Source organism: Phoenix dactylifera, chromosome 11 (genome assembly GCF_009389715.1).
Source record: "Phoenix dactylifera cultivar Barhee BC4 chromosome 11, palm_55x_up_171113_PBpolish2nd_filt_p, whole genome shotgun sequence".
NCBI classification, from domain to species: domain Eukaryota; kingdom Viridiplantae; phylum Streptophyta; class Magnoliopsida; order Arecales; family Arecaceae; genus Phoenix; species Phoenix dactylifera.
The window spans coordinates 25,236,987-25,264,213 of NC_052402.1; the positions used below are offsets into that span (position 1 = coordinate 25,236,987).

At 38.1% G+C, this 27,227-nt stretch overlaps 1 protein-coding gene across 4 annotated transcripts; it reads left to right on the forward strand.

The window, feature by feature from the left end:
- The first annotated feature begins 993 nt into the window (after positions 1-993).
- On the forward strand, positions 994-18,993 carry LOC103710521 (putative ALA-interacting subunit 2). Of its 4 annotated transcripts, XM_008796267.4 has the most exons (9): positions 994-1,288; positions 3,808-3,869; positions 3,962-4,036; positions 4,134-4,250; positions 16,106-16,176; positions 16,313-16,610; positions 17,898-18,187; positions 18,500-18,555; positions 18,663-18,993. In XM_008796267.4, the coding sequence occupies exons 1-8, from the start codon at positions 1,207-1,209 to the stop codon at positions 18,552-18,554; spliced, it is 1,050 nt and encodes a 349-aa protein (XP_008794489.2). In that variant the 5' UTR covers positions 994-1,206; the 3' UTR covers position 18,555; positions 18,663-18,993. The 4 variants fall into 4 exon arrangements, 3 of the variants coding, with proteins under 3 accessions (XP_008794489.2, XP_008794487.2, XP_008794491.2); XR_003386335.2 differs by having other exon boundaries at positions 17,895-18,187; positions 18,500-18,993; XM_008796265.4 differs by having other exon boundaries at positions 18,500-18,993.
- The last annotated feature ends 8,234 nt before the right edge of the window (positions 18,994-27,227 follow it).

A 27,227-nucleotide genomic window follows, 5' to 3' on the forward strand; every position in this document is an offset into this window, starting at 1 on the left:
AGCACGAATCTCATGGGCAGTAAGCCAAGCACCTCCCTCCCATCCTCCTCCCCCCACCTTCTGCCCGAAATTCAATTAGCTCCACCAATGTGTCTTGTTCTTTTCATCTATTTATGAGAATGTGATATTTTGAGTTTAATTATATCTCTTTTTAATTTTGATAGAGTTTCATCGTAACTTTGTAGATATTTTTTTTAAAGAAAGTAGGTTTGTGGGTTTATTTTTAGTCACAGAGATACATAAGATTTTTTTTTTTGGGGTATAATATTGATACATAAGATTTAAAGAACAATGACATTTTTAGAGAAATAATGGGTCTTCCATTTCCGTTCCTTTTGTTTAATACCTTGTCTTAGCCTGTCTTATAGGGGATTTTTAATAAATTCCGGTTTTTCACAGCCTTCCACAAATTGACGGGGAAGAATCGTAGATATATTTTTTTTATTTTAAAATCAAAAAATAGAGTGAATTCCTTGATGGCAGCTTAATGGTTTTTTTTTTTTTTTATGTATATGAATCTCGGTGCAAGATCTGTATATATTTTTTTAGCGGGTTCATCATACAATGCGTATACGAATACATATAATAAAATTAAAAAACATAAGCTTATGGAGTGTCCAAAGCAACTTCTTTTTTTCTGTGCAAAATCTATAGTTTATATTTTTTGATGAAAACTAAGGATGATTACTTTTGAAAATCTGTATCATGCAGACCATTATGCCATGCATTATAATTTTGTCATCCGATTAAAATGTCAAAAAACTAATAAGAGTTGCCTATAAAAGATACATAATTATGTTATATAAGAATTATAATTTTAGGTAATTATTAAATGTATATTTATTTTATTTTATAATAATATATTTGTGATGTCACGATGATATTATGATTTATTTTCCGATGGTCGAGCCGCTTACTCATGACGCAGTCAACTCGTGCGATCAACAGTCTGGATTTTGGAACATTGATTTCCATGGCTTGGACTAAGATGGGATTTGCAAGACGCTGGACCGGGTCTGACACCTGGCCGGGCTCGAGGTGGGTCTCAGGCCAGCCCGTTGAAAGAAGTCACAATTAGTGGCCTTCCCCTATTCGGTGCGGAAGAGATTTTAGGGTTCCAATCAATCGGATAGGGGCTCCGGTGAAGATGAAGGATCTTGGGTTATTGAGAATTCTTTTATGAAATATACATAGGATTGGAATTTGATGGAAATGGAGGGGGGGAGTTCGTCGGGATCCGCCGGAGGAACTCAAACCCACCGCCGCTTCTCCCCAGTGCGCTCAAGAGGTATTCATCTCCCATCACTCCAAAATCTGTAGAATTCAATGCGTAAAAATCGACTAAAGTTGACATTTTGATTAGCTTTTGTGCTTCCTTTTTTGATCTTTTAAAATTGGCGGTATACTGTTAGGATGTTTGTTGGTGTTCTTCTCGAATTCAGAACTAATCGATGTAAAAATTTATACTGGATGCTGAATGACTTTTTATTCAAATTTATGAAGGCATTTTGAGGATCCATGAATCGAGTCTCCTTAATTGTCTATCCAAACGCAGCTGACGTTGAATAAAGTTGTTGTAAGATCCAGATGGGAAATGGGAAGACAAACTGAACTACTTCCGTCCTAAAAATTGGAACTCATGGAAGAGTTGAAAGTTAAGAATTGCTATAAGTTGAATCTTGGCGTACATCATAGGTGGAGTTAAATTAAAAGTAAATCGTGACAGAACTCACAGTATTTTTCTATTTGTTTTATAAATGCTAAGAATTAGTTAAATAAGGAAAGAAAACTTTTTCCCTAAGGGACCATTGCATTTCCTTCCTTTGTGGAATAGATGGATCGGACAAGGCTTGTTTGTTACAATTATGACCGTATTTAGTTTTTATTGGTAATCCATGATATGATGCAGGCCAGATAGGGATATGAGGGTTCATGATCTTATCATCAAGTTTCAAAGCAATGAGCAAAATTGAAGCAGAAATAACATAGAACTGAACATAAATAATAGTAGCAGAAGCAAGTAAGCAATTTTAAGGTTTATTAGGTTAGGAGATGATGCACAGAAGGCCTCAGATCTTCTCTTCCTTATCAACCTCTGGTCTTGCGTTGCACCAAAATCATAGCATGAATACCTCTAGCAATCTAAGGTCCCTTATGTTCAATAATCTTTGTGGGACCTTTAGAAATAGCTTAAAACTCAAACAACAGTGGAAAGAATAATACTAGGCTAACATTCACTCTAAATTGATTTAAGACCAACTTCCTAGTTTCTTGTCTAATGAATGTATGATTGCATCAAAGGATCTGATGCAAAATTGGAGCGACAGATGCTGGCGGTCTCATCTTCAGACTAGGCTAATTCCTTACACTCGTGATTGCCTTAGATTTGATGCTTAGTCAACACAAAATGAACTTGACATTGGAACTATAGGTAATAACGTGCTAATATCACCACCTATCTGATATAGGTTAACTAGTATCAGACCACTCAAACATTGCTTCAGTTAGTGCTGACAACCTTTGACTCTTGTTTCATCTCCAACCTGCATGATGATATTTATACATTTAAGATGAAAATGGAAATGGTTGTTTTGATGTCATGGTGATAATTCAGGTTGGTCACTTCAAAATGAGAACCATGAAACATCTTCATGCTAAGAAGTTGATTTGAAATAGGCAGAGACAACCAAGTATAAGATTCATAGTGACAAAATGTTTGAACATACTAACAGTTCTCTGTAAGCAACATCTAAAAGGTTGTGATTTCTGAATGGTAGGCACCATTAAAGGCTCCATTTTGACAAATTCTGCTTTATCATGTGTTATCAAAATCTGCAGTTTTTTTCTTTTACTTTTATTCTTCTATCTGGAAAGTCGGGTGTTTGGTACCTCGCAGTTGTAGGTCTTGGGATTGTAATTGGATCTCTTAAACCATGATTGATTTTTTTTTTCAAGTGAGCCCTGGCAGCATAACTAAACATGTAGTTAGAGTTCCACTCGGTTAGGTGGATTGTGCTAAAAACTTTTGTGAAAGAGCATGGCACAAAGATCAAAAGAATCATTTGAAAAATATGTGATATTTCACCCAAACAATTGCGAATTAAACAGAAAGTAATATTAAAAGTATTGACATACCACAAAACAGATTCATTATGCTCTATGTAGTTTAATTACGTCCTACCACCAACCTTGCTTTATGGTGTTGTGAACTTAATCTGTGACATCGTATCTTGCTTAAATGGCCGAAGTTATTTGTCATTGTGTCTGTGTGGATATGTGCACTATGCTCCTCCAACTTTGGTCCCAAAAAAATTGTTTATGTGATGTGACCGTGCTTTCATACATATCTATGTGTGTACACACACTTACACATATATGTATATATATGTGTGTGTGTGTGTGTGTGTGTGTGTGACTATGCTTTTTTTATATGCATGCAGGCAAAATTCTTATAAATTTATGTGCTTTTTTTATATCTATGTGTGTACACACACTTTTTAAGCAAAATTCTCTTTTAAATGAGGTGGAGCAGAACCAATTGATTGCTAATGATTGAAAAAATTGTTATGGCATACTCTCAGTTTTCTTTTGAATTGATCTGCATGCTGGGCATGGCTTTCTTGTGCATGGTTGTGGTACATAAACTATGAGGGAAATATTTGCTAGTATGCTTTTTTCAAGTTATCTTTAAACTTTTTATGTGACTTTGTTTTGGCATTCTAATCATATTGGTTTGTCTTGTGAAGAAATGCTAATTCCCAAGTAAAGTCTTCTGATACTGTAAGGAAAAATTTGATGGTTTTGCAGCATTCTATAAATTTACCCAGCAGAACCTTCCAGCTTGTAAACCTGTTCTTACGCCGGGATGGGTGAGCTGACAGTCACAATAAGCCCCTTGTACTTAATATACTGTTCATATGATTTTCTTAGGTAATTTCCATGCTTGCTTGCTCACTTGCAGGTAATAATGACTTTTCTGATCGTGGGCATTGTTTTTGTACCTGTTGGACTTGTTTGTCTTCATGCTTCTGAAAGTGTAAAGCAGTTATCCCTGCTTGATGTTGAGTAGATCACATATATAGCTTTAATGCTGGAGTTGGTTTTTGGTAGGCTGATAACATATTATTTTATAGGTTGTGGAAATAATGGATCGTTATGACGTTGAATGTATACCTGAGCCTTATAGAAGTAATAAAATAGCTTATATCAAGGATAGTTCAATTTCAAAGAATTGTACTCGAATGATAAAGGTAATGTTGTGCTTCTCATGCTTATCATTTATTTCGAATTTTCAATCTTCATGTTTCATATGCAAAATTCATAAACATGTGTGAAAACTTTGCCCAAAATTAAACATCAATGAAAGCTTTGCTTTTCTAGACAAAAAATTTATTTAGGATATCCAAGCATGAATGAGATGCCATGTTGATTTTCTAACTGAGCTGTGATTCACTTAATAGGGCAAATGTAGCAGTGGAACCAACAATAAGTTTATGAGATAAAGCTTTTCACTTATGCTTGAAATTATGTGATGTTGGAAGAGATGAAGAGTGAGTTACTTGTAAATTAAACTAACCAAAAACATGATCCATGGTTTGGGGGATCATTTGATTGGTACTTTTCTTTATGCTCATTAACTTTCCATTTTTTAAGAGGATATGATGTATAGTCAAACCCATATTTGATGGGTAAAGGCTTGGATGATGATAATGATATTATCCAGTGTATATTAATTATTTTATACGGTACATAAATTTAATAAATTAGGAACAATCCTGTCAATTTGAAACAAAAACTTATAGTAACATGCTTTTAGGTTCTTTGTTTTGTTCAATAATTAATCCTTGTTGAAGGCATACCACCTATAATCATTTGCTTCCTATACAGCTTCTATTTGCAAAGTTTTGTGTAGGATCCTATCATGCTGTGAGCAGAATAAGGAATACCAAATAAATTTTCATTGCATGAGATACATTTTTTATTAACTAGACTTTATGAATCAAGATACAGCCATGAATAATGCCTCTTTAACAATGTGGCAAGCCTCAACAACTTCCACATGAATTGTCGAGTGCCAAACAATTATATAACATTGTAGTGTGCCAAACAATTGAATAACTATTTTTCCCAAAACAGTGCTCAAATCTCTCATGTCATTTTTCTGAAAAATGACTAAGACTCCTATATGCCTTTTCCTTTCCTTGTCCCTGCAGACACTTGACATATTAAGAAAGAAGAAAAAGATAAAAAAAAAATCAAACCTCATGGTTCCACAGTCTTACATTGCTGTATATGATGCCCTTCCCTTTGCTTCCAGATACCTTGCTTGCCCTCACCTTTTTTTAATATATATATATATATATATACAACATTAGTTGGGATCACAAGCATTTACCAAATACTCCATCTTAGATGCTGCCAAATTTGGTGGATGCATGCCAAGCCTTAGTGCATATAATAATTAGGTATTACCATGTTACTGCAGACTACACTGCATCTTTTTCTGGATTGTGACACATGCTAGCAGACAAAGATGCATGGTGTTAGCATATATGCTCAACTTATATATTATTAATGTTCAACATGCGAACCTAAATTTTTGATTCAACTAAAATAATAGTGAAACTTGCCTTTGTAGAATACTGAAAAAGAACGAGGCTCCCATAAAGTTGCTTGGCATGTAATGTTGAAACTTCTTTCATTCTACTATTCTTCAATTAAATCTTAAACATAACCATAAGTAATGAGCCTTGTTCAACTATTCCCATCAGATTTATGAATCTTTCTTCATTATTCCTTTCCAAACTCAGATAGGTTGTCAAAGGAAGCTTTTTAAATTATTTCTGAAAACTTCCATGGAGGTTTTCTTAGGATGAACCTTGTACAATTCTACCTCTTTCTATGTGGGCATTCTTAGATTCATGGAATAAGTGAGTAAGAACTTGGCACTCCATTACTTTGTCCTTAACAATGTAATATTAATGTCTCTTCTAAGGTACACATTGGTAAACTTGCTATTCCTAGTTTCACCATACATCTGTGTTTAGCATTCGCATCTCTACGACAGTGATCTTATATGTGCTGAGCTGTTGCTTCTATTTATTCGGCAAAAAATTATAGTCTTAAGGCACCTAACAAATTGGTGATCATGCAATAGCTGCAACACCCAAAAGATACCTCTGTGTTTCATCCACCTGCTCTAATATCACAAGGTACACTGGTGGGGACACAAACCACCGTTTCCAGCATGTATACAGGCGTCGCCGGCATGCATAGCACTTTGGCCACCCTAGTTTTATTTTCTTGTGTATTTTCATTTATTTCTTATGTATTTTCGTCTTTTATTAGTTGCTGGCTTGTTTGATTGTATTTAGCTAGTGTAGTGACCCATGATGTTGTTGGATCATGGGTAGTTACATGATCCTTTGTGGGGATCATGGGTAGTTGTATTGGGGGCTATATATGGCACCCCCATATCTACTGTTTGGGTAGAATATTTGGATTAAAAAAGACTTTTACTTTGGCATCTGGTGGACTCCAGAACTCCTCTCTCCTCCTTTCCCTTTCTTAATTTCTCCTCTAAATCATCAGTCCCGCATCAGTTTGGTATCAGAGCACTGTTGGGCTTTGCCTCTGTGCCAACGCCCCGATCCTGTCAGTCTACTTCCCTTCCCTTTCTTTCACTGCCATTTTCTGGGCTGCAGTGGGACAGTCTGCAAAAAAGAAAAAAAGAACAGAAACCTTTGCAGTTGGTCTTCCACATCCATTCTCAGCCGGCTCTCCTTCCACAGAAGCACCACCAAGTGTATGGCAGAGCACCGCCGGATCCCAGGATTCCGGTGGCCACACGAAATCTATGCGGTAACCCGACCCCGGACGCCGGAGCGAGCTGACGGACCACGGGTGACTCCCTCTATCAAAAAGAAGAGGAGCATCGCTGCCCTTCTTTCAGATCTGTCCCTCGGACCCGCCGAAGTGCCGCCGTCCACCACTGCAAGCGACGGTATCCGCTCTGCAGCAGTAGCCACAGAGTCCGGAACCACCTCCCGAAACCGTCGGGAGGTTGGAGGAGCACTGATTAACGGGTAAGTCTCTCACCCGTTACCCAGTTTATTAATCCGGATCCGTTTCCAAAAAAAAAAAAAAAAAAAAAAGAGAAAAAAAAAGAAGAAGGTCACATGACCCTCACGTGAGTCTCGCACGAGACTATCACACGTGACAACCCCAGACGCAGCACGTGACTTGCACGTGCTGTTCACAAAAAAAAAAAAAAAAAAAAAAAAGCAAGAAAGATCGTACCTGTCGTTCGACGGAGAAGAACCCTAGATCTAGGGTTCCGCCACCACTGCCGCCGTCGACGCTTCGCTGCCACGCCTCCACCGCCACTGTTGCCGCTCTCTTGCTGCCATTGGACCATCCTCATCCGCCGCCGCCGCCGCTTTCCTCTGCGACCACATACACCGCTGCCCGGTCACACCGCCGCCACTCCCTCCATCTTCTCCGTTGCCTCCACCCTTCCCCAACCCTCGGGTTCTCTCATTTCTTCTCCCTCCCAGCTCACCGAGACCCTTCTCCCTTCCATACCTCATCCCTCAAACCCTAATCTTCTTTTCTTCTCCCTCCCATCTCACCGAGACCTCCCTCTCATCTCTTTCCCCGCGCCACCACCTCCTCCTCCGTTGCCGACTCCATCATCCGCCCTCGCCGCTCCCTTCACCCCCCAAAACGAAGATCGCCACCCTCCGACATCGCCCCTCTCTTCTTCCACCCGGTGTCTCCCTCAGCTCCTCTCCCGATCACACAGAGGGATCCGAAGCCATCCAGAAGCTTCGGGTCCCATCTAGTCCCTGCTTTCGGGCGAGTGGGCCGGCTCAGTGTCTTGCGGGCCCAGCTGATCTTTCGGGCGAGTGGCCTGTTGTCACGCGAGCCCAGCTGATTCTCTGGCCTTGTGTCTTGCGGGCCCAGCTTTCAGGCCCCTGTACTTGGATCCAGACCCTGCAGTGCGTTGGGCTTCCACAACGATACCCGCAGTTGACTGTCTTCCAGCAGCATCTTCTACAAATCGTCGGGCTCCGGTTCCGCATCCTACACTTTGACATCCAAACTCGTCCACTGATTCAGATCTGTAAGAAGAGGTCGTATCTTTCCTTTAAATAATTATTTTTTTCAGCCTTTCCCTATAAACTAGCTTACCTTTAGATTATTATTGTTTTCACTTCATGTTGTCGGTTTGAGATAGGACCTTAATTTTATAAAAGCCTATGCCCCTTGAAAACACATATTGAGCCTTACAAATTATTTTCAAATCCTCGAAAGGCAACTAGGAAATTTTACTTGAATCTGGTGAAACCCAAATCAATTTGAAGGATCCCACTTTCATTAGATTAACCTGCAAAGATTTTGCATGATCCAGACCAAGGTTAGCAGTACCTAAGGTCCTGATATTTTGTTATCACCTGTGCTAATTCGAAGGTAACCGAGACTACGTCAAAAGTCGTCTTTTATTCAACATTGTTGATTTTATTCTGAATGTTAATTATATATCTAGGATTTTTTTGAATTCTAGAGTATGACAACTCGCAGCGGTACATCTTACTCACATGAGATGTCGACCAACCCAAACCAACAGGTGTTAGATGCCATAGCAGCATTAGAAACCAGATTAGGAGCAAGAATCACTGACCTTGAAACTAGGCTAAACACCCGCTTGACTATGGCTGAAAATTCAATCACCAACCTCCAAGTTACTCACAACGATGGAGAATCTGAACTTGGTGAGATTGAACCGTCCCGCCCCAGAGGCCTTGGGCCACAACACCAAAGGGACTATCTAAGAGCACGTGAGACACCAGATGAGCATGTAATGCGCAGTATTAAGATCGATGCACCAAGTTATGATGGTCGTCTTGACCCAAAAGTCTTCATCGATTGGCTCGCTGATATGGACCATTACTTTGAATGGTATAGCTTGTCTGAAGATCGCAGAGTTCGTTTTGCAAAAATGAAGCTCATTGGTCCTGCAAAATTACATTGGAACACAATAGAAAATATGCTTGCTAGAGCTAGACAACCCCCTGTGGTACATTGGGATGAAATGAAGGAGAAGTTAAAAGAAAAATATCTCCCAACATCCTATAAGAGTCGTCTGTTAGATCAGTGGCAACGACTGATTCAAGGAAACAAACCTGTATCCGAGTACATCGCTCGTTTTGATGAGTTCTTCATGCGATGTGATGCACGCGAGAGTGTGGAGTTGACCCTTTCTAGGTTTAGGTTCGGATTGCGAGACGATCTACAAAAAGAGCTTATTTTACGCGAGGTCAATTCATTAGAACATGCCTATCAACTTGTCCAAGACATTGAGCGTTATACTAATAAGACAACCTTTAGGCGATTCGATCTTAAGGAGACCAATTATAAGTTCACCCACGGTAGTCAAACTAATACTTGGAGTAAGCCTACTATCAGAAATCAAGCGACCGAGTCCCCAAAAATTAATGATCAAAAGAATAAGGAAATTTTAAGTGAACCACCCAAAATTTCTAGAGATCAGTGTTACAGATGTTTTGGTTTTGGGCATAGAGCTAGTCAATGTCCTACTAAAAAAACACTGGTCATCGAAGAAGATAGAAATGATGAAGAGAATGAGTTGGTCTATGAACCAGAGATAGACCCTGAAGAGTCAGATGAAGGTGAGGAACCCGGCTCACTTGAGGGTTCCACTCCTTTAGGCGTAGTTAGGTGTGTCCTTACACAACCTAAGCAAGAAGATGATGACTGGAGACGTCGATCCATATTTCACACTTATATCAAATGTGGCGAACATAGCTGTAAGGTTATCATCGACAGTGGGAGTAGTGTCAATGTTGTATCCACAAGAACTGTCAAGAAGCTACAGTTAAAGACAGTGCCTCATCCTAACCCTTATAATGTGTCTTGGGTGGATAAAACCGCTATACCAGTCACTGAGCGTTGTCTAGTTCAAATCAACTTTTCTGAATATAATGATAAGGTCTGGTGTGATGTTATTCCCATGGACGTTGGACACATCATCCGTGGTAGACCGTGGCTTTATGATTTGGATGTGACCATTTATGGCAAATCCAATTCCTGTTCTTTTGTTCACCAAGGAAAGAAAATTCGACTAAACCCTCTACCGCCTAGACCTTCTATTGCTGGAAAGAAGGATGTGAAGGTTGAAAAGCGCCTTCAAATCATTAGCCCTAAGGAATTTGAGAAAGCGGCATCCCAAGGATCCATAGTCATTGTGTTAGTGTCCAAAGAAGTTGTTCCTGATTTTCAAGTAGATTTTCCAAAGGAAGTTCATCATGTTCTGGAAGAATTTAAGGATCTCTTTCCTGAGGACCTTCCTGATAAGCTTCCCCCTATGCGTGACATTCAGCACGCCATAGACTTGGTTCCAGGGGCGACTCTCCCGAACTTGCCTCATTATAGACTAAATCCGATTGAACACGCTGAATTGAAACGGCAAGTTGATGAACTACTCCAAAAAGGGTTCATCCGAGAAAGTCTTAGCCCGTGTGCGGTGCCGGCGCTTCTAACGCCCAAAAAAGACGGCACTTGGAGAATGTGTGTGGATAGCAGGACAATTAATAAGATAACGGTTAAATATCGGTTTCCAATACCACGATTGGATGACATGCTTGATATGATGGCAGGTGCCACTATCTTTTCCAAAATTGACCTTAAGAGTGGTTACCACCAAATCCGTATCCGCCCAGGTGATGAATGGAAAACAGCTTTCAAAACCAAGGATGGGTTATACGAGTGGCTAGTCATGCCCTTTGGATTAACAAATGCACCTAGTACATTTATGCGAATTATGACCCAAGTGCTAAGACCTTTCATGGGTAAATTCCTTGTAGTCTACTTTGACGATATCTTAATTTACAGCAAAAACAAGGAACAACACCTTGAGCACCTACGTTTGGTTTGCAATTCACTAAGAAAAGAAAGCCTATATGCGAATCTTAAGAAGTGTTCATTTATGACTGATCGTGTAATCTTCTTAGGATTCGTTGTTTCTTCTGAGGGTGTTTCAGCAGACCCACAGAAGGTCCAAGCTATTCTTGAATGGCCCGAACCCACTACATTATTTGAGGTGCGAAGCTTCCACGGCCTAGCCACCTTTTATAGAAGGTTCATCAAGAATTTTAGTACGATCACTGCACCGATTACGGATTGTATCCGGAAAGGTGAATTTCATTGGACCGTTGCGGCCTCAAGGGCATTCCAAGAGATCAAGACTAGAATGACTGAAGCCCCGGTGATGCGCCTCCCAGATTTTACTAAAGTTTTCGAAGTCTCTTGTGACGCATCTGGTTTAGGTATAGGTGGTGTCTTAAGCCAAGAAAAGCATCCTATCGCATACTTCAGTGAAAAGCTGAATGATGCCAAACGAAAATATTCCACCTATGACAAAGAATTTTATGCAGTTGTACAAGCGCTGCGTCACTGGCGTCACTATTTGCTACCTCAGGAATTCGTATTATATTCCGACCATGAAGCTTTGAGGTACTTAAATTCCCAAAAGCGATTGAGTTCACGACACGGAAAGTGGGCTGAATTTCTTCAAGAATATACCTCCGTGTTGTGTCACAAAGCAGGTATTGACAACAAAGCAGCTGATGCCTTAAGCCGACGTGTAGCATTACTTTTTTCAGTAAGCATAAATGTTACTGGATTTGAACGTATGATTGACGATTATGCAACTTGTCCAGACTTCGCTGAGATCTATGCGAGCGTCTTAGATGGTCGCACCAGAGACAATAGTGATTACCTTGTGGTTGATGCCTTTCTGTTCCGAGGAAACAAGCTATGTATCCCTCAAACATCCCTTAGAGATTTTCTTGTTTGGGAACTTCATGCGAGAGGAATAGCTGGCCATTTTGGTAGAAATAAGACCATTGATATGGTCGAACAAAGATTTTATTGGCCTAGTTTAAAACGGGATGTTGCAAAAATTGTTAGTCAGTGTCGTACTTGTCAACTATCCAAACAGCGCAAACAAAACACTGGTTTATATACTCCCCTTCCTGTCCCAGATCGTCCTTGGCGGGACATTAGTATGGATTTCGTGCTAGGATTGCCAAAGACTAGAAGTAAGCATGATTCCATTCTCGTGGTAGTGGATCGGTTCTCTAAGATGGCACATTTTCTACCCACTTCCAAGACTTCTGATGCCTCCAAAGTTGCGAGGATTATCTTTGATGAGGTCGTTAGGCTCCACGGGCTTCCAACCTCGATAGTGACTGATAGAGATGTCAAATTTGTTAGTTATTTTTGGAAGACCCTCTGGAACTTTATGGGTACTAAGCTTAAATATTCCACAGCCTATCACCCTCAGACAGACGGGCAAACTGAGGTGGTCAACCGCAGTCTAGGAACCCTTCTACGATGTTTAGTAGGTGACCACCCAGGTAATTGGGATCTTCTTCTATCCATAGCTGAATTCGCCTACAATAGCTCTGTAAACAGGACCACTGGCTTGAGCCCTTTTGAAATTGTCTTAGGCTATGTACCGCGAAAACCTGTTGATCTTATCCCAGTAGCCCCTAACAATAGAATCTCTGAGACCGCTGAATCCTTTGCACAACACATGCAAAATTTACATAAAGAGATTAAGAAGAAAATTGAAATCAACAATGCGAGATATAAAATGGCCGTTGACTTACGTCGACGTTATCAAGAATTTCGAGCGGGTGATGATGTAATGATCAGAATCAGACCTGAACGGTTTCCACCAGGAGCCGTTTGGAAATTGCATGCCCGAAGTATGGGTCCATACAAAATTCTGAAACGGGTTCGATCTAATGCATATGTGGTGGATATTCCAAGTGATTTTGGGATTAATCCAGTTTTTAACGTAGAAGACTTAGTTGCCTACCGAGGTCCGACAACTATTCCTACAGACCCACTCAATGAGCCTGACACTGACTGCACATCCAATTTTGAGAACATATCTCCTGTTCCTGCTTTGCCTCCTGTACCTTTTTCTCCGCAGATCACAGACACAGTGGAACAGATTTTGGATGATCAGATTGTTAGTACGCAGAACGGTGGTTATCAGCGATACCTGGTCAGATGGCATGGTCGACCTCCGTCAGATGATACTTGGATTAGCAGAGATGAGCTTCAGCGACTTGCTTCAGACCTGTTGGAGCATTACCAGACATCCGTTTCGCCAGAGGCGAACTCTTCTCCGCTGAGGGGAGTTGGTGGGGACACAAACCACCGTTTCCAGCATGTATACAGGCGTCGCCGGCATGCATAGCACTTTGGCCACCCTAGTTTTATTTTCTTGTGTATTTTCATTTATTTCTTATGTATTTTCGTCTTTTATTAGTTGCTGGCTTGTTTGATTGTATTTAGCTAGTGTAGTGACCCATGATGTTGTTGGATCATGGGTAGTTACATGATCCTTTGTGGGGATCATGGGTAGTTGTATTGGGGGCTATATATGACACCCCCATATCTACTGTTTGGGTAGAATATTTGGATTAAAAAAGACTTTTACTTTGGCATCTGGTGGACTCCAGAACTCCTCTCTCCTCCTTTCCCTTTCTTAATTTCTCCTCTAAATCATCAGTCCCGCATCATACACCTTCATTTGATCATTAATTTTCCTAAATAATAATTCTAAGATAGTGAATAGTAGGTTACTATGTATACTCATGGTTACTGATATTAGTTGAAACTTCATTTCTTCTATTTCACTCTAAGTCCTATTACATATACTCAAGCTTTTGCTTTTCCTTGATCTTTAGACCCTAAGCTTTCTAGAGTTCCTGTGTAATCTTAGATCCTGATTAGTATTCAATGCTATTGTCCTCCTTTATTAACAATTTATCATTTGCAGATAACATGTGCTATAGCATCTCCTCTTATATATCAAGACAACAAGTTTAAAGAGAGATGAGTTGAAGGCTTGCTTTGTTTATTGTCATGATGCGACTGGCAACTCCATTGAATGCCATGTGTATTGCTATGACCATATAATTGATTCAACTATCTTAAATATCCCTATCTTCTGCTTCTCAGTACTTTCGATCATTTCAGCTTCAAATAATTTGACTTCCTCTTGAAGAACATTGGTCCATGTACGTGTCTCATTTGACTTGGTGAACATATTTTGTGTGGCTTTCAATCGACCATGTGATCTATTCTTTCTGTAGATATGATGCCTCATTTATTCCATAATTATTGTCTAAATACGTCACTTGCATTGCTGCCATATGCTCTGTGCCAATTAAACAACTTAATAATATGAGAATGATTACTGGAACCCCATTATTACCATACTAATACCCAAATATACTGGAAAAGATCCTTGTAATCTTCCTGTTCCTGGTATCTACATTCCGTTCTTTATTTTTTCCACTAAATTTTGATTTCATGGGAAAATATATATAGCATTTTGTTAACCTAATTTAAACCTCAAATAGATGTTTGTTGGTCTATAACTTTGTCTAGCTGCAGAATGGAGTTGTGATCCAAGGCCTGCTCCATGATAATCAACCAAAGACAGATGACTTCACAGCCTTGCAGTGTTGTGCTTTTGCTGCAACTCAATCGAATAATGGAGTCAATAATAGTATAACCACTGCAATTCTTGTTGTTTATTTTATTGCCACATATTGTACTCTTTGAGGATACTTGTGGCCCTCCTTAGTCTAGATTTATACTTTAGGTTTTTTTTCTGGCTTCTAATTTCTTGAGTGCCTTGATTTCTCTATGATAAATATATTCTCAAGCAAGGGATTTGATAGAGATTGTTAAACTGTAAATAATTTTCTGTAGAATATGCTTGAGACTTTTGATGTAAAGAAATTTGCTCGAGAGCTATTGGACTAGAAAGTTTATGATTCACTTAACAAATGGAGAAAATCTGCTTTTTGCATCCTTCGTGCATTGTGTTTATGGTTGTAATTATGGTTAGGCACTAGATTATCTAAGCAATCATTTTTTCTCATTTCCTTTTTCTTCTTTTATAAATCTTTGATGCCATTTTCTTTTTTTTCTTTTATAAATCTTTGATGCCTTTCTTTGAAGCATGAAGAGCCTCATAAGCAGAAATATTGGCATAAAATTCTAATTTCTGAGCTCATCTGTATCATACATTGCATATATTAATGAATATTAGTGTAGGATGGTTGGGTTTAGAGCTGCATATGTGCAGTTGTGGACCTAGAAGTGAAAATTTTAGAATTTTAAGAATGCCTTGGGATTTTATGAATAGTGGAAAAACTTGTGAAATATTTTCTTAGGGATGTATAATATGAAATCAGTATTATATCCAAAATCAGTGTTATATTGCACAAACTTTCAGTAATGCTGGTGAAATTAATCTCTAGGAACAATGCTAATGGGATCTGTAGGTTTAATAAGGCTTCTAGAGGTTTTTAGGGAGCAAAGTAGAGCATAACATGTTGAGAAATAAGTTCAAATCGTAAATCACATTTATAGTCAGTTATTAACTGCACAAAATAAATAGTAGAGGAGAACACAATAATAGAAAGAAAGTAGAATAACATAAAATAAAGAGAGAACAGTCATAGGAAAGAAGAAGAAGAAATAAGGAGAAGAATAAGAGAAGAGGATGGAGAATAGCCTACTTTGGCTTCTTTCTTTCAGATCAACTCAAAACCACTCTAAAATAGATGATTACAATCTTGATACAGACTCAGAACACTATTAACATTAAACATTTACCCTTGGATTAACTAAATCCTGACCATCAATGATAATGTAAGAAAACAAACCCTGAAAGGCCCAAACCCAGCAATGCCATGAATAGTTCCAGGCTACAATACTTCTATAATGAATTGACATTCCCTAAAAATTCTTCTAAGAACTGGACTGCTGGGATCATCAAACCAGTGAAAAAATGAGCCACCAGATGAAAATTAGATCTTCGATGCACATTGACCTTGTTTCAGAACTTGGATATGCATCCAAAGAAGCTCTTGCTTCTAACATTCTCTTAATACTTGTATAGCATGAAAATATAATGTTCACAACATTATTTTCTTTTGTATTTGCTTTTTGAAACTTGCATCGATACTGAGACTTAATTTTGCTGCAGGTTCAGAAACATATGAAAGCACCAATTTATATCTATTATGAACTTGATAACTACTACCAGAACCATCGGCGGTAAAAGGAAATCCTTAATATTGCCATTGTTATAATATATTATTTCATACTCCCAGTCGGGAAGACTATATAGTTGAATATCCAATTTTAAGAAGGGTTTTGTTGATTCATGATAAATTCTTGTTATGCTGCCTAGGTATGTAAAAAGTAGGAGCGACAAACAACTCCTTTATGGATTGAAGTACAAGGACACAAGTTCTTGCAAACCTGAAGAGACAAGCAATGGTCTCCCAATTGTTCCTTGTGGGTTGATTGCGTGGAGTTTGTTCAATGATTCTTATGCCTTTGTACGTGGTAGTGGAGAAATGAGTGTCAACAGGAAAAATATTGCTTGGAAAAGTGATCGGGAGCATAAGTTTGGGAAGCATGTGAAGCCCTTTAATTTTCAAAATGGAACCTTAATTGGTGGAGGAAAACTTGACCCAAGCATTCCTGTGAGTATTTCCATTTTGTGAAATGCTATTTTTTGTTATAATATGGCTTAATAGAGGATCTCACATTTATAAAACTAAGGTTTTAAGTTTCAACTGAACCTGATCCATTTTGGCTGCTTTTAAAACAGAGCGATTTCAGTTGAGACCAAACAAGAACTGACCCCAAGTTTCGGGTTTTAGTCAATTTCAGCTGAAACTGACAGGTTTTGGTTTAATTCTAATGATTTGGTCAATTTTAACCAAAACTAACTAAAACTAGCCATAGAGGCTTTTTAAATATTTATTTTACTGTTTACTATCATATTTTAGTCATTTCTTTATGCATTCAGGTCCTTAGGTTATAAGGTACCACCTTTTAATGGATTTTCTTTTTCTTTCTTGAGTTAAAAAGGGATGCATGATAAATATAATCCTTGATGAGCAAAGGCTTAAAAAATAGCCCTTAGTGTAATGATTATTGCAAATAACTAATACGATACATTTTACAAATAACATTTCATAATTGCATCGATTGGTGGTGAGCTATCTCATTGTTATCCTCATCCCCATTTGTTTTCTAGTTCACATAATGGTGGTGATGATGACCACCATTATTTGCATGACCCACCTCACAGTAGTATACTAGTATCTAGTATTGAATAGGTACATCTAATTTATTTTATACTTTTATGTATTTTCTGGTTAGTTTGTGCTTGATTGAGTACTAGTGGTATTTTAGTTAAGACACTAGTACTTCAAGTGATATTTTTTTGGTACTAAGCTCTAACATAGTTTAATTTAAGCATGAAACTATGTAAAAACATAAATTATATTTCTAAATAACTTAAAACACAAGTAAATGATATGAAAAAAGTTGTCTAGTTTTTTCCTCCTTATTTTGTCATTATTTTTGTATTTTTCTGAATTTTTTGACCAAAACTCCAACACTTGGAGTGAAACTACCGAAACCTTTGAAACTGCCAAAAATAAAACTATATTCAGGGGGCCGAAACTGAAAGCCAAAATTGAGTTTATAAACCTTGCATAAAGCAGCTTATTATGAGTAAGATTATATTATTTTGCTGTCATTTTCCTTAGGTTCATGTTAGGAAGATGCAATTTTGCATGTTTCATATCAAGCTAAAATTTTATTAAGAAATCATCTCGTTGCTAGGCTTGTTGCTTTCGTAGACATTCCTGTTCTACGGGTTCTTTCATGCACATCCCAAGTCCTGGGATTGCATGTATGCATTTGTTTGTGTTGATTCAAGAAAATTTGCTAAATTACATTTTATTTTCTGCAAGTAGTTGAGCGACCAAGAGGATCTCATAGTATGGATGCGTACTGCTGCTCTGCCTACCTTCAGGAAACTGTATGGTATAATTGAAGAGGATATAGATGCTGATGAGATCATAACAGTACATCTTTTTAACAACTACAATACTTACAGCTTTGGGGGGAAGAAAAAGATTGTTCTTACAACATCCAATTGGCTGGGAGGCAAAAATGGTTTCCTTGGGATGGCCTATATTGCCACTGGCACCTTCTTCATTCTGATATCAGTCTTGTTTGCTTTGATTCATGTGAAAAACCCAAGGTAAAATTTCTACACCGACATGATAGTTTTCCTTTTAACATAGTGATATGTCTTGAAAGATTTGCAGACTTTCAAAATGTTGATAACAGCTGCATATCAGGATGATTTCTGTATTCCTATCCATTATTTTTTCCTGTAATTTCCATCTCTCTGTTGTAATATGTTAAACTCTGAAGAGTTCAGTTTATCATGTCATTAACAAGTTGGCCTTGCAGCAGTGACCTAAATTATGCTGGATGGCAATACATTAAGTCATAGTCTCCTCCTAAGGTTTAGGTACACGTTATCCTTTTTCGTGGTTTCTCTTTGCAGGCCCCATGGCGATCCAACTTATTGGTCTTGGAACAGGAAAAGCAACGCCAGCTAATGTGAGGTTTCCGGACCAGCAGTTTCAACCCTCGGTCATATTTTCAACTTACAAGCTTTATGATTGAAATCTAGGTTCCAGAACAGGTTATTTTCTTTTGCTTATCAGGTCTCAAACAATTCGATTTGCTGTGCCACTAGGGCGGATCACTTTCAGAATCCATTCAGTTTCATGTGGCCAATCAGCGGCTGGGGATCATCCAGATTAGCTATGGTGGCATTTATGCTTGGAGCTGGCACAATCAAGGGTGACAGATTTTAAGCAACATGTCTGTTTTCCTTTCAAAAATGCTCCCATGTGTTTCTTTGTGTATCTACCCACCGGGCTATTCTCAGCTTAATGGACAGTTCTATTTTGGTGTATAATTTTAGTAACTCTGTGCATAAACTGTAACCCTTTTTTTTAATATAGAATTCACGGTTGAAGGCAATTTTACTGATTTCTGGAGCTGCTGCAGGTTAACATACTCAAATCCTTGGCCATAGTCTTAACCCAAGCCAAGGGGATCCTTATATTCTTCATATCCAAAATGCTGAGTCTAACTAAGAATAGAGGTTGGAGGCGAGGGTATATGTTCGTTTTGGAGCTTTGTTCTTGGTGGCAAAGAATCACATGCCTATGTAGCAAGGAAAGGCTCTATTTTTATACTTTTTTACAAAATGTAATCATAAACAGAGCAGAATGGAGGGAAAGAATTCGTGTATTGGATCCTAATTAAGTTTGGGACTAAATCAGGTATAGTTAAGTTATTCTTGGCACTAAAGATAATATCATCTGGAATCCTGCTAGAAAAGTTGGTGAGCTTTGTATCGAAATGGAAGTGAGATGCTTGCTGAGTCTGCAAAATGAGCCAATACATTTCCTCTACATGTACTCTGCATATTATTAGGCTATAAGCCAGAGAGAGGGTGAGTGATACGATAGTTTGTGATACCAGTGGACTGTAAGCCAGAAAAGCTTTGATAGCAGAACCTTAAGACAACACCCGTGTCTTAATCTGTGTTATATTTAGAGAATTTTGCCCTTTTATTTCTATCTGCACACCCGTTCCAATTGGTATTTTCATATTAGTATTAACTCCTAGCAGAAGTTAGTACTTTTTACCACCAATCCTGGTGAGCACCCTATCCAGAGAGAGAGACGAGGGGACGTTATCGTTATTTTGCCATCACGCGTTTCCCGCATTTCGTACGGCTGAAATCCGATTGAATAAACACTAACATATTTATATTTATATTTATATTTATTTAATAAACATAAATGTTAATCAAATATAAATTTTATTTTTATATTTATTTTAAACGGATATAGATACCAAATGGATACAAAAAAATATATAGATATAAATGCCAATATAAATTAGATAATCAAATTTTATGACCATAAAATCAAAAATATTAATAAGTGGATGATAAATCAGATTAATAGCATAACAATGTGGTCATTTATTTTGCTTAAAAATTTATAAATACTATATAAAATTAAATACGATTTTAAATGGAAGGATATGAATACAGATACAGATATTAGCCAGATGCTCAAATTTCTATCCATATTTAGATAAATTTAGGTACCGAAATGAATTCAGACGGATATAATTTGATCCACTTCCCCCCCCCCCCCCCCGGTTTAGAAGGTAGCTGCCGTACTCGTAAGTCAGATTGACCTCACCATTGACTAGTGTACAACTGAATCGGTAAGCCCAAAAGGCTCCTAGGATCCCCAAAAGATGAGAAACACCCCATTAGTCGGCCCCACCTAGATACCAAAAAGCAAGAAGTCGGCCACACACAAGTGCTAACACATGCAACTCGGATTCGATTCGGATTCTCAAAAGTATGCAGATTCTTGAAATTAATTCATGCAATCTTTGATAGCCACCACATTTCATCATCACATGATGTTTGTCACCTACAATCATTCATATTCGAGATGCATGATATGGTAGTTATTCGAGCATGCATGACGTTGCAAAACACGCACCACATAGGACCTTAACTCACTCGGGTTACATCTTGCACGCTACAAATCCCACAAGCTAGTCACACTTTGTCACTAGGATACCATGAAATCGATCTGGTGTTGAGAGTCCTCGCACGAGATGATGCAATGATGAGTCAATTTGCCATAAAAATAAAACTGGTTAGTTAGTACCTCCATGAAAATTTTTATGCTCCTGTTTATCTGGAGAAAATTAACCGAAGCACGTACGAGGGGCAATATCATGCTACTCTACGTAGATAGGATGTCGTGTTTGATTTATTATGTAGGCAAATGTGTCGGTGCGGACATGTTTAGGGATAAACATTCACATCACTTTTACGTACCTCACCTATATACTATTACAGGTTGCTCAATGTCATCAGAAGACATGCCTATTGCATCATGTAGCACATTAAAATATGCTTGTGGGATAAGGGAGTGTGGTGTTTTTTAGACATGTTATATACCTACTAACTAGCTTACTTGGCTTTCCTATATATAAAAAAAAAGGTATTAGAAATAAGGTTTGAATTGTTTGTTTTATTCATGGCACTAGTATATTTTATATACAAGTTGAGCCCCTTGACTCGAGGGACCAGAACAACAATAAAATTTCATAATTATGACAAAGATACTAGAGATCAGATATAGTATAATATAATAACAAAATTTTATAATTTGGTACAGATACTAAATTTGAATATGACAATCTGATCCTATAATTTTTGGATATTTCTCTAAGCTGATATATTAAGATTATGCATGCAATATATGGTAGCTGTGATATCCAAGATTGTACATACTATAATGGACGAGATTGTGTATAATTCTGACAACTGTAATATCCCCCCTCAAGTTGGTGTGTGTAGATTCGCAATACCCAGCTTGCGTAGCAGATAAAAAAATTGATCACAACACAAAGCTTTGGTAAAAATATCAACACACTGGTTGTCACTTCAAAGAAACTTGGTCTGAATTGTGCATGTTTGTAGTTTTTTCCAAACAATATGACAATCTATTTTGATGTGTTTTGTCTCCTCATGGAATACAAGGTTGGCAGTAATATAAAGTGTTGCTCGGTTATCGTAAAAGAAAGACATAGATTGGGGGCGGCGAATAGCCAAGTCAGAGAGTAGAGTTTTGACCTAGATTAATTTACAAGTGGTAGAGGCCATTGATCGATACTAAGCCTCAGTGGTGGAGTGAGAGACAATACTTTGTTTCTTTGTGCGCTATGAGATAGGGCTATTACCAAAAAAGCTGCAATAACTTGTGATAGAACAACGAGTAGTGAAACAAGTCGTCCAATCGCATCACAATAAGTATTGACATAAAATTGTTCGAAGCAGACATGAGCATACCAAAGCTAGAGCATGATTTGATGTATCTTAAGATTCGTAGAGCAACATTCATATGAGGTTGGCATGGTGCCTGCATAAACTGACTAAGAAGATTAACAGCAAAGGTAATGTCTAGACAGGTGATGTGAGATAGATTAAACAACCTATCAAGTATCTGTATGATCCAGGATCATGCAAAGGTTTTCTAACATTAGGTGATAATTTTAAATTTTGCTCCATTGAGATGTGCACTAGTTTAGCTCCTAGAACAGCTGTATCTTCTAGAATATCCAAGATATATTTATATTAAGAGAGAAAAATATATTTACTAGAGCATGCAACTTAATGCTCAAGAAGTATTTAAGTGTGCCAAAATCTTTAATTCAAAATTGATCTTGGAAGAAAAATTTAGTGGAAGCAATGGAAGAAGGATTACTGCCAGTAATAAGTATATCATCAATATAACCAAGTACAATGGTGATGTTCTCCTTGGATCCAAGGATAAAGAGTAAATAATCGGCAACTGATTGAGTGAAACCAACCTAAGTAGTGTTATGAAGAATTTGGAAAATCAGTTACGGAAGGCTTGTTTAAGACCATATAAGGATTTGTTGAGGCGACAGACTGACTATTCTTCTTGATTTGTTGAGGTGACAGACTGACTATTCTTCTTTCTCCTCCTTTTAAGAAAAATTTGGTGGCAATTGCATGTAAACTCCTTCATCTAAATGACCATGGAGAAAGGTATTATTGACATCAAGCTGGTACAAATGCCATTGTTTGGTAGTTGCAATGACAATAAGACAACAAGCCATGACCAATTTGGCAACTGGGATTATTGAAAAAATCAGACATGTTATTTGGATACTTCTTTTCAACTCAGATGGCTCTCTACTTTAGGCCTTTAACTTGAGTGTAGTCTCTAGGAACAAGCTTTACTTTATACCGTACAATATTACCATTGGACTTGTATTTGATCTTGAATACCCATTTGAATTCGATGGCAAGTTTGCCATGTGGAAGTGGTACAATGATCTAAGTGTGCTTAAACTCTAAGGCCTTAATTACATCGGCCATAGCATCACGCCAGTGAGCATGTTTTATTGTTGAGGAAAAGAACTTAAGTTCCTAAAAAGAGAAAATAAAGCTAGAAAAACATGGTGAGAGCTAGAGAATTTATCAAAGAAAATATAATTTTGGAGTGGATAGTTAGTACCTGTCATGAGGTTGTTTTGGTATGAACAAGGAAAGGATGAAACTTGAGAGCACCAAAGATTTTGAAGCTACTGGGGAAGACGTCGGATCTTTCTGGAGCATTTTGGAGTTGGATCAACGGATGTTTTAGAAACATCAACTAGATCAATGGAAACTTGATTAGAAGTGAAAGAAGGTCGAGTAGGTGAAGATGGAAGATCAATTGAAGGAGTAGAAAGGTTGGAGATAGCTTCATAGAAGTTCTAAACAGAGGTAAAATGTAACATCACTCATCCATCCATCATCTATCCACAGAGTCAAATGAATCTGATGGAAATGGAGATTTGAAGGACATTGTCTGGGAGCTGTGCAATGTAATTAGTAGATTCTTTAAAGTGGTGCATAGTGTACAAAGAGATGAACAGCAAATGGTTGGCTTATTTTATGGGCTGCATGTGTAGGATTAGCTTAGGAAACCATTGAAAAGGTAACCACCTAATATTTGCAACATAAAGTGACTACCACTGAAGGCATTCATTTCTTTGCTTAAGCTTACTTGATTTGTCAAAGTGTGGATCATGTGCATGATGAAATGGTGAAACAAGGTGAACAATCTCGTTAAAATTTTGCAGACATTCTAATTCCATTTATATGGGTGAACAAACATATGCTGCACCGAAAATTAAGAATGTATAAATTCCTCTATGCCTATCTTCAACCCATTCTGAGTTGGTGGGCAGTCAAAGCCAAATCAACTTTGGTGAGGCAGGGGCATGCCATGAAACAAACATAGTAGTTGACAAGTCTGAAGACTTATATATTTGGTTTCATGGATCAAGCTAATGAAATTGAGAAGGAACCACAAAATTGTTCCTTTAGGCTTGGAAAAAAATTATATGAAGAGCAAAAGGGCCATTTTTGGTATGGGAAATTTTGCTCATCCTTGAGGTGCGCATTATAAGACAAAGAGACAATTAATATATTGTGCTAAAGATATTCAAAATATTCTCCAACAGTGAAACTGCACTTTTTTTTTCATTGTTATTGTTTAAGTAATTTGCTAGATTAACGTTATAGAAGTGCAGCCTCACTATGCACAAACTAGCACATATGTTGCGTTCAATTAATAGATAAATGTACTCCAAGCTTATAAAAAATAATGTTTTAAGGAGTGTTGGGACTTTAATGACATGGAATGAATTGTCCTACGCTTTCCCAGTCTCTTACTGAAACTATGCAGTCACAGCATCACCTTGCCATGTGTTTACAGAAAAATTAAGTAGGTATCGGCCAACTACGATAGCTGATCAATGATAATAGATTGCTCAAGATTCGATTGATTTATTTATTTATGAAACTTGGATAGATCATGATTGGCAACTTGCCGTTCATATAAAAAGCCATGCAAGAGGCTATATATGGGTAGGTACGCATGGAATTAACAACCAAAAGAAAGTTGTTTATGAAGCAACCTCTAAATGAAGTTAAAGGGATGGAAAAATCGCCTGTAACCATCCAAGAGAACTTATTGTAGGAATTAGCCACCTCTCTCATAATTTTTTTGGTTTTTCTTGACATCACACAACATATGGCCATTGACAAACTTCCTAAGCCTTCATTGTATATATTCTATTATCTTTTTCCATAGAATGGAGGTCCAATTTGCTCTAGATTTTATCAATGTACTGTTTTTATTTAATGCTATTTGAATTTGTATTCTTCTTTTCTTGTCGAATGATTCTTTTATGTATCTCATCTTTGTTTTGTGAATGAATCTTGCAATCATTCTTTTCTTCTTGCATTGGAAGATACGTGAAAGATTCCAAAGATACTGTTATGTTATCTCCTTGTAGCATGGTGAAACGAGGATCCAATCAGAGGCAATTCAATTCTTTAGCAAAAAAAAAAAAAGAAGAGGCAATTCAATTCATTGCTACAAGTTATTATTTTGATCATATGGTGAATATTATGTCCTTTTGTAGTTAGTAATGGAAAAGAACCCACGAAGTGATTGAGTACCCCCTTCATTGAACATGGCACACTTGATGACCCTCCAAAAAGTTTCGAAGTGGAAAACACCGCTAATGATATTTTTTCAACATAAGACTTGCTCTTCCAATCCAACATATACTTGATAGGATTCGTGCGAGGAAGATGATTATGCTATAAATCTCATTGAAGAAGTGTCAAATTGTTAGATAGGTAGAAACTTCTAAAAGAATTATCTAATGAAAGAATTGATGTTTCTCTGAATGCAGCAGGACATAAAATTAAGGTGAAGATATAAATTCTTGGTAACTCTACATAACAGGGCTCACCAAACAAATCCAAACCCGGCAGCTTAGCTCGCATCGAATCAAATGAGTACCAAGTCAGGATAGTTTGTCCTATCAGATTAGTTGATTTATAAAACCCAGCACCCCTCCCCCTCCATTCGGTTGAAGGATCAAGAGGGCTCTCCATGTAATAGCCCATTCTTTTGGGCTAATGAGCCGGCCTGAAGAGGCCAGGCCTATTGCCCTATTATCATGGCCGACCACGATCGACCGATCGTGGGAGGCGGAGAAGAAGACTCCAACCTCCCCGATCATGTCAGGCTCCAGAGGAGAGCTTCTTTAATCAAACGCCGTTGCGGAAGATGAGAACCCATGCCCAAAACATCACCCATTTTAAGCCCCTCCTCTCGCGCCCCTCCCCCTTCCCCATGCTGGACCAAGAATTCAACTCTCCGGTCATCCCTCGTCGGTGAGCCGCCACATGAGGCCCCACTGCCAAAGATGCCGAGAGCCAGGCCGAGCCCCGCCGAATCCTCATTGGGGAGCGACATGAGTTCCTTCTCCCCTTCTCGAATTCGAGAGAAATGCACTGTGTATTGATTTAACAAGAGTAACATGTAAATCAGATGGATAAGATATGGTTTGGACTAATCATGCCATGGGATAGTCTCCACGAGGTTATGCGTGGGATAACCTCTACGAGCTTATACGTAGGATGACATTTATGAGCTTACGTGTGAGATAGCCTCCACGAGCTTATATGTGGGATAGTATCTTTACACATGGAATTTTGTCAATCTTGGGTCATAATCTTGGTTACTCTAAAGCAAAAAAATATTGCTATGAAACCTGAGAATCAAGTTAATGAGAAACGGATGATATAACATAAGAAATTATTGTTGAACAATTGGTTAAATTACATATATATATATATATATATGTATGTATGTATGTATGTATATGTATATGTATATGTATGTATATATACATATGTATATATATATATATATATATATATATATATATATATATATATATATATATATATATATATATGCATCTTTGGTAAGATGATAATGAGAGCTTTTATGCATGTTAATTGTATGAGCTTTCTAAGTATTGAGATGGTATTCATTTTACCTAGTATTGTTTATTTGATTACTTGTGGTGTCGTAGTTTGAGATTCTTCTAAGTCGAAAAAGTTCATATCCTTTCTTGTATTTTTTTTGTAGAATTGTAAGTTGCATACTACTTGGCTATTATTGAGATCACAAATGGAAAGAACACTATAGAAAAAACAACATTTCTCGATGCTTTTTTTTCGACGCTAGGAAAAATTTTGGTTCAGCGCCAAACTTTGCTGACACTTCTAAAAAGCGTCAGTAAATCTTTAGAATCGACGACGTTTAAAAAGTATCATCCAAAGCCTGGACCTAAAACGACGTTTATAAGCATTGTCGTAGGCCAAATCTCTTTACAACCGCTCGCCCCCCTCTCGATCGATGCCCTAGCTGCCCCTGCGCCGACATCAATCCTTTAAAAATCTCTCCTCTCCTCTCCGTCATCTAAGGAGCTCTTCGACGTCGGCGTTCTTATTCTTTCTGTTCTTCTTCTTTCTCGATCAAGAGCAAGCTTTTTGGAGGGGGGAATGCTTGGGGAGAGAGGGAGGGGCAGGGATATGGCGGTGGCGGCGGGCGGGCTATGGTCTGACGAGATAAGCGGCCATGTATGTAGGCAGATAGAGGCTGAGTTCGTGAGGTGGCACCACTGCCACCAGCCGACAGAGAACCAGTGCAGCTCCACTCTCATCAAGCACATCAAGGCCCCCATCCATCTCATAAGTTTCATCTCTCCCTCACCTTTTTCTTCTTTTCTCAATT

Bases quoted from the DNA above. Each gene is read 5' to 3' on its own strand.
- LOC103710521 (XM_008796265.4), top strand. From the start codon at position 1,207: ATGGAAATGGAGGGGGGGAGTTCGTCGGGATCCGCCGGAGGAACTCAA. The intron at 4,037-4,133 runs GTAAAGCAGTTA...ATTATTTTATAG, and splicing joins GTCTTCATGCTTCTGAAAGT to GTTGTGGAAATAATGGATCG. The intron at 16,611-17,897 runs GTGAGTATTTCC...TTCTGCAAGTAG, and splicing joins AACTTGACCCAAGCATTCCT to TTGAGCGACCAAGAGGATCT.